Source organism: Vanessa cardui, chromosome 15 (assembly GCF_905220365.1).
Source record: "Vanessa cardui chromosome 15, ilVanCard2.1, whole genome shotgun sequence".
Taxonomy (NCBI): domain Eukaryota; kingdom Metazoa; phylum Arthropoda; class Insecta; order Lepidoptera; family Nymphalidae; genus Vanessa; species Vanessa cardui.
The window spans coordinates 8,751,925-8,764,420 of NC_061137.1; the positions used below are offsets into that span (position 1 = coordinate 8,751,925).

Below are 12,496 nucleotides of genomic sequence, written 5' to 3' on the forward strand. Positions count from 1 at the left end.
CAGTTTCCGTTGCTTAGCATGGGTACAACATATCTGTTTATTAGAATATCATTGCTATCACCGGTCTCATATCGACGCGCCTTGTTTCTCGAACTACGCTGTTTATCAGCCTTCATAGTTTACAATATTTAATCTTACAACAATGATTTTGGTGATTTATTTATAAATTATTTTACAGAACTACCGCGTAATTTTTACAGAATTAATAAATAATAAGAAGCCTGAAGGGCGTGTAAATGGATCCCACTTCTGAATTTAGCATACAGAAGTGAAATAGATTAAAAAAAGACAAGATCATAAATAATTTTAATCAGAATATAAACAACTTCAATCATTTACAAGCAAACATAATAGTTCTAACTTCTAAAATATCTTAACACTAGCAAACCCGGCGAACTCCGTTTCACCACCAGATGGCTTAGTTTTTTATAATATTTCGTTTGGGGATTAAAAGACGAAGAAATTTTTTTTGTTTTATAAGGAAAAATGTTTGAAAAGGAAAAATTTTATTTTATTTCACAACAGTAATGAATTCATTTCGATTACAAAAAATTCGCCGAAGATCCTTCAATGTAAAGTTAAGTGCTTCAAGTGATTTCTGATGTGCCATTGTGCACTCATCCCAAACAATGAGCTTGCATTGCATCAACAATTTTCTCATTGCACTGGATCGAGAAATATTGCATGTTGGAGTACATATCTATTGTGTTTAAATTGAGTGGCAACTTAAGCGCAGAATGTGCAGTACGACCGCCATCAAGAAGAGTCGCCGCAATTCCAGTTTATTCTAACGCCAAAGCTATGTCACATCTTGATCGAATATTAGCCAAAATTAATTAAATGACAAATGTTTTCCCTGTTCCTCCAGGTGCGTCCAGGAAGAATATACTACCAGTATTACTGTCCACCGCTTGCATTAATGTTTCGTATACTGGTTTTTGCTGTTCATTCAGCAACGGCACATTATTTCGAACGAATTCCTGCAATGTATCAACATTGTATTGCAGCTCTCGATTTAATTCTTGGTTGAATGCATCGTGCATCGATCGATTTGGCGCAACCATTCCTACTTCAATCAGTAGCTTGTTTGCAATAGTCAAGCATTGATCCTCAATCAGAATCAATCCTTCATTGTAGACTTCATCAGTTATTTGCATGTCGAGATTATTCGTTCGAATGCGCAAGCGATTTAAGATATCTTCACATATATCGTCTTTGTATTTGTTCCATAACTGCATTGGTTGTGAAGGGAAACCTGTGGTGACGATAATTGCGAACAGCGTTCGTATTTGATACGTATTTGATGAAACAACTGAATCAGCAAGTGTTTAATCCCAATGAGAATCGTTCTCCAGCAAACCCAGTAGTTGACATGCTTCTCGATATGTTTCGCATTGGTGGCCATTCACAGTATTCAAATGCGCAAATGATTTTGGCCCACGTACATTTACCAACAGCCGTCGCAAATAAAAACATTCATCATTTCTAGGATGAACTGTATACGTGCGACCTAGCACATCCGTGGAAAACACGTGTGGCCAATCTGGAACTGGGCAATCTGGTCTCTTGTTTGCGACGTTGAAATGTCTTTGTTGATTGATTCTAAGTGTAATACTTGGGCATTTCAACGTACATCAACGTCGCTGCGAATGGATCTGCTTTACACATTGCAAATAAGCTAGTCAATGTTATCGATGGTGGTCTCTCAGCTCGTTGTGCCGCATTAGCCTCAGTGAAGTGAACTCATTGTCCATTTTCCAAATGCACTGCTAAATGTACAACTGTGGGTTATCTTTCATGAATTTGGAATGAAAATAATCGCCACAGTGCTTCATTAGTACTGACGTATCTGCCCATTTGAAAGGTGATATTTTGCAGATCAGTGACTGGATCAGGAATGTCACCGGATATGATGTCATCCAATTCATTTACATGTAATTTGTTCAGTAACCAAATTAGGATATGAGCATGCGGTAGTCCACGCTTCTGCCATTCCACCGAGTACATATAACAACGTGTGTCACCAAAAACTCGATACTTCGTAAGCACATCTATCATAACTTTGAGTTTTTGCTGAAATACTCTGGCGATTATATCATGACGATCTAGCGGTTTTTGGTCCGGGTCCAACTCACGTTCAATTTCCGTCCACTTCGGATTGCATGTGAACGTAATAAATAAATCCGGAGTTCCATAATTTCGCACGTACGTCATGGCGTCTTGAGCGTATTCGTGCATGTGGCGTGGGCTTTCGATATAAGATGATGGGAGAATGGTCAGGCGTCCAATTTTCTAAACGTTACCATATAAATGAATAGCATCACGCAAGTGTATATAATCTTCAGATCGAAGTTTTGCCAGATTGAATCGGATGAATGCTAAACGTTCGGTCTCGACTTTGACATACATGTCGACAGCGAACTGCTGGAATAGCCGACGGCACTTTAGAATAACATTCATTCAATAAGATTCATCATACGATACGAATAGTAATTCATTGCGCTTAGTTTTTTGTTCGTTGATACGCCTGAAAATACTATATTAAATGGGTTGTTAAACCAATAATAGTAATAATTAGTGTGCGAATATTGTGCCGTCTTGCCCTTGCCAATAAATTATTGGATATTGTAACGCATCGTAAAAACGATGTGTCTCGTTTACACGGTGCATGATATTGCTTCTTCGCTGAACGATAATATCTCGTGATGTAGTTGGATCGCCAACAATAATTGCAGCAACATCATCAACGATGGGTGCATTGAATCTTCGCACATGTTCACCTGCTGGGGTACGATCCGCTCTTATGATAAATTTGTGCGTGTCCGATGGCATTCGTTCCAATGCTGTTTTAAACATATTAACCACAGCGTTATTAGCGTGAAAAAATGCTTGCAGCTGTACAATAATTCATCTCTTTAACTTTTGTGTTCCCTGTATATTGCACCGCACATTCAGCTGATCCACCATCGACGAAATGAAATATATTTGCAGAAATTGATGAGGTTCACCTGGTGTTGGTACCATTGAACCATGCAAATGATATATTTGTCCTTGTATCTGTGATGGCAACAATAAGTATAATTAATTAATTATTCTTCTGATCGTGTGATGGTGCAGCGTGTGGTGTATGTGTAGTTTTTATGTATTGCAATTGATTGCTTTGGTGTGAGTAATTGGTTGTGTGTATTGTTGTATCTTTTACCTTGCAAGTCGGCATGAAGCCACCTTCTCGAATGATATTAGCTCCAAAGGAAGTCATGCGAAAGCAGTTATTGTATTCAAGGATGCGTTGAAGAAAATGGTTGGAATCGGGATCAGTTCCATCGAACAATGGTTTCAGTGGCTGTGGTGTTGTAAGCAATGGATCCAGTTTGACTTTTCCACTTGCGCAGCACAATCCAACCGTTTCTCTTTTGAGTCTTAACGCATTGCAATATCGGCATACAGTCGTCATCGGTCCAATATCTAAATTTTCACCATCACTGTAGTTCGCACTGGGATCATATTGGAATGCCAAGCGATTGTATGATGCCAATGATCTTCGTGTGCTCACGCGTTGTCTCAATCGGGCGTTTTCTCTTATTATATTTTCATCGATCAAATTCTGTGAATACACTTGTTGCTGTCTTGCATGTCTTGTGCGACGGCCGATGTTTGCACGTCGTACTCTCGGCATTTTGGATTATGGATAGACTTGTGAATTTAACATCAAATTAAGAAACGAATAACTTTAACCTCAGTTTCACAGTGAACAATATATCGGTTTAAAGTTAGCATTTGAAAGAACGTGCGCAAGATAAATGTCACATGAAAAGCTGTCAAACAATTGATCACGCACCGGCGCCATCTACTTAAAATGAATCGTACTTATTTTCGTGAGTATAATCATACACCACCTACTGTCGCCGTTGTAGTACATGCTATGTATAAGAGATGGCGATAATTAAATGATTTTCCCTGTTTTCCTGTTTTTCTTTGAAATTTTTAATGATTTTTCTTTGCTATAAACCTCACGGAGCCCGAGACCTTTCCAACGAATGCAAAACCGTCGAAATCGGTTCGTGCGTTCTGGAGTTATAGCGTCAGGAAGGAAAACCCGACTTATTTTTATATTATAGATAAATAAATCACCAAATCATACATATTGAAGTAAATTACTTACTCGGTTGAGTTTACAAATCCAAATAAAACACAAATAACACTTATAACAAATTACAAGTCGCGCCAATATTATTGACCTTACTGTTCGCGCCCAAAATGATAGAATAATGACAGCTTGATGCAGTTTCGCGCGCTTTTGTTTCTTTTTTTTATTTCATTCTTTCCAGCCAGTTGCATAGTTAAAGGAATCTCCTAAATATATATTAAACTTTCAAATATAAAACTTTACAACTATTAATGTTATTTTTTGGTAATGAAAATATAGCGACATCTACTAGCGACACTACGAATTACTAAATGTTATTATGATCCTTGCAAAGCATGGCATTGTAATTAGTTTAAAAGATTTAAGATGGCGCTAGTAGTCAAAACGCAACGAGTTTTGAATTTTTTTTTTATTTTTTGCTTACAATTATTATAAAACTAAAAAAAATAGAAAGTTGTCATATAGACACCGACAACTTTATATTATAAGTAAAATACACAAAATATACTTAACAATTAAAAAAATTAACCTCGAAACATTTTTAAATTCAAATTTAATACCCGACACAAATTAAAAATCTTATTTAAAACCTTCACAACTTCATTTGATAAGACTACATCATGACGTTTTGCATATCCACTAACACAAAAACCTTACAATCTTAACGCATGATTCACACATTCATCGAACCAGGTTTTTCTACATCTACACCCCTGCGCTGCGCGAGAGCATACAGTTACACACACAGAGAAAGGTCAATAGGCAACCAACTTCATTCAAAGTAGCGCCTGTTGATCCGCCGGCTCGTATTTTAGTTCTAACTTCACTCAAGCAACAGTCTTCGGTCTCATTGATGACGTTTCGTGCAAACAATTGACCGTTTACAGTTTTGTTTTGTCAATATCTTGTGTATAACTGTGTCTGTTGCATTCAAACATGTGTTGTGCGTTTACGTGATGTTATTGATTGCTTTTCTTGGTTGTAAAAATGTTTATGAGTGTAAATGTGTGTCCTCGATGTGTCCATTAGTTTTGTTCATTGGTTATGTTATTGGAAATCGATTGTTTATTTGAGATTTACCTAGAAACTGCGAACCGGTAAGAATATATAACGTTATCTGACTTGTATTTATAAATTAGTAATTAACACTTTAAATGTATAAAGTAACTTTGGTAATACAAATTAAAAATAAATATTGCTTTTAATTATTGTATTTTAACACGTAATTAAACATTCTGCATTGGAACTCGTACAAGATTAATATCATGCGATTCATTACTTATTGGAGCATTAAATTCGAAATTTCCAGGGGTTTGAGTGGGATGATCATTCATCGATAAATGTTTTGATTTTAGTTTCTTAATTTTTAAAGTTTTTCTTTGGGAATGTATTCTATTTCGACTCTTATTGAGTTGTGGAATATCTTCGATTTGTGATTTCCATTTTGTGAAGTCGGTGTCTAAATCGGGTCCAGTAATTTCTTCAGTTTCTCTTCTCTTTCGTTTACCGGAAGCAACGCCGAGTTGCAAAAGAATTGGATTGCTAACTAAAGCGGCAGCGGCTCCAAGAAGTGCAATTCCTGCAATCGGCCATAACACCGCTTTGGCCGCCAATGCCTGTAAAAAATATGTTGAATCCAATTAATATTCATAATTGCCACAATGCAAATTGCAACTATGAAAGTGTAGTAATAGCCTTATCGTACTCCTAATAACATAACATATATATTTTTATGGAGAATATTTTCCTACAAAATCTACTTTCCCAGATTATAAACATTCCACGACGATTAAACCCCAATTAATGACTTATTTAACAAAGACAAGTCGGTCATAGATATTTGTCAACAGCAAAGAGAAACAATACTATTTACGCTTTGTGTAAACAAAGATTATAAAATTTTATGTTACATTTGGACAGCTATTTAGTCAAAGAAATCAATTAAATATTACGAAATACAATTTTATAAAACTCATAATAAAGTCACATAATTAGTTATTCATATTATAGATTAAAATGTAAAATAAATTATAGTAGATCGAATCAAGCAATCTTGCCGTTTCCTTATTACTTGGACATGTTTATGTTTAGTAGACATTTACTTGGTAATTTAGGTATTAGGTTGACTTGTAGGCGGAATTTAATTCATTGCCTTTAATAAATTTGACATGTAAAACTAAAATTATACTTATAAATACAAGTGGGAACTAAATGTCTTATCTATATAAGATAATCGCTTTATTTAGTCGTACGGTATAATTAATAATATCGATCAAAATATACTACACTCAATTATGCTTTTACACGTCGTTAAATTCTGTTTTATAGCTGTTTGCATACTTTATTAATAATATAATGTACAAATTATTACTTTAATGTAATAGTTATTCACGCGGTTGCTACCGCATTGGTTATGTACGTATATATAAGGTTATAAGTACGTATGTATAACGTCTCGTATTTCCAAGTACAAAGGAATATATGATTATTTTAATCTGCTCAATTACTATTATCACAGTTTAAAGATTATTTTTATTTTTTAGTACCTTGGACAGGCAACTGAGCCACCAGTTGGCAAATTGTCACCACATTCCCTAGACATTAACGCTGTAATATAAATTAAACATTTCCGGAATCGCCAAAGCGCCACCAATTTTGAAAGCTAAGATGTTATTAACCTGTAGTTACACTGGCTCACTTATTCAATATTATATATTATATAAACCTGATTATTATATATTATACAAACCTGATAATTAGGTGGTAGTGTACGGTATTTTACGTAAGGTACCATGAAGTAATATAGTATAGGTACGTGGATGGGCATATAGGCTATCAGATGGTAAGTCATCATAACTATAATATTGGGACCAATCTCCAATGTACCACCAACTGCAAAACTACGATGTTATGTCCCTCGTGCCTGCAAGTTCACTGGTAGTATTGTTGTTTGGTGGTAATACATGACGTTTATATAAAACAAAATAGGAATTCACTGACGTGGTTGTAGTGTTTATAATGATGCCCAGAATAGTGTCCGACACCACCATGATGTCCATAGTGATAAGGATCAAAGTTGTGATGATTGTACTCGTTATGAACTTGAGGTACGTGATATTCGTATCCGTAGCTAATATGGGGGTATTCGTCGTAATCGTGTATGGGATAACCTGTAAAAGAAATCAGCATTATATTTTGATTCAAACAAATGTATTATTATTCATTCCTTAGCTGATGATGAGACATTATGATTAAGATTAGGTAAAGGTGAACCCGAAAGCGTTTGATGATGAATTTCTAAATTCATTATGAAACAATGTTGAAGTATTTTCTGCTAAACCCACAAATATATCATGCGAAATAAAGAATTTATTAATCACTAGTGTCGCCCGCGGCTTCGCACGCTTTTTAAGTATTTCATCAAATTCAGTTCAGCGGTTTGGTTGTGAAACAACGACAGACAGACGGACAGAGTTACACTCACATTTTTAATATTAGTATGGATTAGTAATCAAAATTATTTTACCAGGATGATCTCGATTGATGAGTCCTCGGCTGTGACTTGAGCTTGCTAGTTTATTATCGGGTATATCCTGAAAAAATGATAAATACAATTAAGACTATAAACTGAAGCTACATATATAAACAAAGATTCGAATACATCGCAAATATGAATTAATTTCATATCATTTAAAGCTGTGGGTTCGCGGCAATGGTTCAGCCCTTGTGGAGACTTTTTCCCTAGGAAAATAATTAAATCCAATTACACCGTCGTCCTCAGGCACGGTCCGGTGGGTCGCAGTCGGTGCGTCTGGTCGCTGCCCTCTTTTCACACGGCTCTTAATGTTGAAACTTCTCAATCGAATCAAAGACTTGTTCTTTTTCCGATTGAAATTTCTCAATCAAAATATATTACTCGCAAACAAGGCCAAATATCGAAAGCATAATATGTATTCATTAAAAAAAATATATATAATATTTTTCATTCAGATTGGTACTTTTGAGTCATTATATTATACGATTAAATTTATAAAGCAACGATAGGCTTCTACCGAGAAGAAGAGAAGTGTAATATATAGTTACTTGTTTACATCAATGATATGTACAAGTTATTAAAATGAAATATATATTTTTAAATAAATTGTATGAAAATCAATGAATCACTTTTACTTATCATTTCACATCTTTAATTAAAATGAAAACTGAAACCTGCGCTTAAATTATCGTATTCAATATTTATGTAGTGAAATAAGTGAATTTATTTATTTTATATATAAAATGAATATTCACTTAAAAAACTTTTTCTAAATTAATAATTTCTCTTTAACTGACTGGAAATTCAGTTGTATGGTTTACCAATACATTCTAACAGGTGAAGTAAATAAAAATTAGTCAAGGCCTACGTCGAATGTTTTCCTCGTATGTTACTTAAAAGATAATACCGAGAATCGATCTCACATCTGACTAATAGAATGGTGCCTTTACACTGTCGGTCGGAGAGGAATAAAAATATTACAAATATGTCCATTTACTATTAGAATGGTGATAGCTAGTGGGTTAATTATACTAGTATACCTTCGTAAATACATAAATCTATTTGAAATATACATATCTTGTGTTTACTTTCGAGACGTCATTTTATAGGATTGGATTTATTATTCGTAATTTATAGTATCTTACGAGTCAAGATGACCCAGTGGTAAGAACGCGTGCATCTTAACCGATGATTGCGGGTTTAAACCCAGGCAAGCACCGCTGATTCATGTGCTTAATTTGTCTTTATAATTCATTTCGTGCTCAGCGGTGAAGGAAAACATCGTGAGGAAACCTGCATGTGACAAATTTCATAGAAATTCTGCCACATGTGTATTCCACCAACCCGCATTGGGACAGCGTGGTGGAATATGTTCCAAACCTTCTCCTCAAAGGGAGAGGTGGCCTTTAGCCCAGCAGTAGGAATTTACAGGCTGTTGTTGTTGTATGGTATCTTATCTTTTTTGCCTAGCTCGCCATAAACTGCTATATATAGCAACACAATTAAAATACTATTGATTTTATTGGATAGAATTACTGAAGGTCTGTATTGAATAAAAAATAAACGGGCCACACGCGTGTTAATACAATTTAATTATAATATTATCATTAAAATATAATTTGTATTTTAGAATAAAGATATATTAATTTATATAGAAAATGAAGTGCATTTCCTTTACATTAATAATTTTAGTATTTCTTATTAAGTTTTTTTTTTACATTAACATACAACTCACTAATGTCTAAAGAATGACATGTTTAAGTGAGTAAACTGCTTAAGAAAGGTAACATGTTCACCGTCACGGGAAAAGATTACCAGCTATGCTGTCCCAGTTCCGATGTAAAATAAGTTCTTTATAAAACAATACATTTAATTACGATGGGAACAATATTTATCATGTAATGGCATTTGTAATAAAAATTAATGTAAATTATATCGGTTAAACTGACTCACGTTTCCGTTCCGACAAGTTATCAAGAATGTGGGCCATACTAGTGATATTCTCACCAATAGCCTGAGCCTGTATTTCTACATTTCAATTACAAAGTTTCTTACGTAGTTCGACGTTTTATTTATATATCACCTACATGACGTCTAACTAGTTGATATTGCATATAATTCACCTTGTGCCAATCGCTTGTTGGTGTGTTAATCGAAGTTGAAATTTGAAGTTTTTTTTTTCTTGATATATCTGATAAAATATGAAATTTTACTACTGCAAGGTGGTGAGGATTTTGTAGAAATCAATTGGTGTCAAGAACTCATCAATTATACTGCTGTCAAACAATAAATATCCAATTGCTGTGTTTCGGTTTCCAGGTGCAGCAAGCAAGTGTAATTATCGAGACAAATATAAAATCTTATACCTTATTGTTGTTATATTGACATAATATCAGCGAATATGACGTACCTATACATGACCCATTTGTTCTTCCCAAGAAAACCACATAAAAAAAGTTCAATTTGATATTCACCTGTAAATGAATAGGTCGAAAATGAGACAATTCGGCATATCGCTTCGGATCTTCTTTCTGCAACGTTTTTACATTCGAAGTATTCTGTAATACGATATAGAAAACTCAAATAAATAAAACGTATCGAAACATTAGAATGTTAAACATAATAGCATTCTAACCGTTTCGTATATTACTTACAGTATTATCTTCCTTCAAAGAAAATTCCCTGATGTTCTCGTTGAAATTGGAATTCGTAATAGGATTACATCCTCCAAAATTCTTTATTGTTAATATAAAAATTCCGAATGAAACCAATACACGATACGAAGATCTAAAAGAGTGTAACTGCATAATGTAAACACTTTCAAATGAAACCGCTCGAACACATGAAATATTGCATGGAGCTCATGTTACATTAAAAGAGTAGAGGCTGAAATGGTATACTTTATAAAAAATAGCGTTAGAAGAGGGGAGGTTTGGATGACAATTTGACAGACTGTGAAACAATGGACTCCAAGATACAGTTACGCCCTGTTGAGCGTTGCGAAGTCATTTCATTGTTCCTAATCATAATGATGGTCATATTATTGCAGATTGTTACATGCTGTATGCGCATTGTCTCAGATATTAGTTAAACTGTTAGTCCTACTTAGAGCATGAAAGTAAATTGATTACGAAAAGATGAGGTAGAGAAATGGGGAACGCGTATCCATATTCATTGAAGTACCTGGAACGGTAGAGTATTCTGCACAAGCAACGCGAAAAAACAGAGAAAGTCAACAGTTTTCCAATGTATAATGAGTTCTCTGTGTGTAAAAATTATTGAAAATATCTAGTTATAGCGTAATATCTTTCTCATTACCTAATTGAGAGTCCAATTTTCTTTAAGTAAATTATAATTATATCTATTACCTTAACACTATATATCCTTGCTCTATGTAATGGTACATTGTGCAAGGTCTTATTTAGTGCTAACATTTAGAAATAACCATTAATTAATTTAATATTTAGTTGTATTAAAATGAAACAATTAAGATGGTTGTTTTTACCTGCTTAAATATTATTTTACATTATTTTTTTTTTCCTTAAATGTAATTCGAGTAAATAGTTTTATTTATGTTAGTTCGAAGTTACTGGAATAAATAATCTCTGATCGACAGAAACGTACGAGTTTCCGTTTTATTAGTTTAAATTATTTATTTTGCGGCAAGCAGATTTACGATTGGCACTGCAATATATCAGGAACCCACTAATAAAATTCTGCTTACAAAGATGTAGAATGGTTGATAATGTTAACGAAAATTATTCATTACGATAGAGAAATTTGGAGAAAAAAGCATTTCAGAATAAATTTTTACGATAAACGTAAATATAATACTGATTAAGAAAGTATTCGTAACAATTTTAAAATAACCGTGTAGTTTAATCTGTTATGTAGATAAAGTAAATTTATATATGTTCATAGTGTGTCGTAGAATATAGAATTACTATTGTTATGTAACTACGTACTTATTAAATTTCTATAATATTGCTATAATTTCACTTCCAGGTGTACATTTTCTATATCTTCGTTTTTCCTCGACGGTGTACGATCCTTTATTTTACGACCTTAAATTCTTCAGGAGATCCATAGGTGGAAAAAGTATCGGATGCCTTTTCAATTGCTACCGCATGGAAAAACATTTGGAATTAGAAAGAGGGTCGTGACAAATTATCTTGTAGGATTGGTCAACCCCTATTTTTTCTCTTAAAGCTTTACAGAAAATTAGGATTACAGTTTTACAAAATCAAATAAATTGTAACTTTTTGTGCTCTATAAAAAATGTACTTAAATGTAAAGTGTTTTAAGGATAAAAATAAAATTTTACCTTTTTATACGCATGTCGTACGACGTTATAAAATCGAAATGTTGTTTCCTTGAATTTGTTTTTTAAGCCTTAGAAAGTAAACATCCATCAACGTCTAGAAGCATCAAAGAGCGTTCGGAAGGTAAAGCAGGAGGTGTCACGGTAGATAGATCGAGTCGTAATCGAGTATCAATAGAAATGCGATTTGTGATTGCGTTTGACTTTACGTCTGTGTGAGCGATGGCCTCACTGATTGGATCGTACATTACACAATAAGTTTTGATGCTAAATCGAATATTTTTTATAAATATCTGGGTCACACCCAGCCATTCTTATACAGTTATCCAGTAGGCATAAAAACTAGCCCTTTACTTGGAGTTTCAGCTTGTTTAAATCAAATATAATAAAATTTAGTTTAGTCGTATGGTCGTGAATGCCCAACAGATAGAAAGATAGAGGTAAAAACTTACTTTCGCATTTGTAAAATTAAATGTGATTATTAGTAACGACA

At 33.9% G+C, this 12,496-nt stretch overlaps 1 protein-coding gene across 1 annotated transcript; it reads right to left on the bottom strand.

Moving 5' to 3' along the window:
• Positions 1 to 4,153: 4,153 nt before the first annotated feature.
• On the bottom strand, positions 4,154 to 10,624 carry LOC124535504. Its single transcript, XM_047111709.1, has 5 exons — positions 10,337 to 10,624; positions 10,157 to 10,240; positions 7,674 to 7,740; positions 7,148 to 7,317; positions 4,154 to 5,763 (listed from the first exon to the last, which is right to left on the bottom strand). Exons 1-5 carry the CDS (start codon positions 10,487 to 10,489, stop codon positions 5,374 to 5,376), a joined length of 864 nt encoding a protein of 287 aa, XP_046967665.1. The 5' UTR covers positions 10,490 to 10,624; the 3' UTR covers positions 4,154 to 5,373.
• Positions 10,625 to 12,496: the final 1,872 nt, after the last annotated feature.

Coding starts and splice junctions, on each gene's coding strand:
- LOC124535504 (XM_047111709.1), bottom strand. CDS start 10,489: ATGCAGTTACACTCTTTTAGATCTTCGTATCGTGTATTGGTTTCATTC. Junction 7,741..10,156: donor TTCGACCTATTCATTTACAG/GTGAATATCAAA, acceptor TCATTTTTTCAG/GATATACCCGATAATAAACT. Junction 7,318..7,673: donor CATCAATCGAGATCATCCTG/GTAAAATAATTT, acceptor TTTCTTTTACAG/GTTATCCCATACACGATTAC.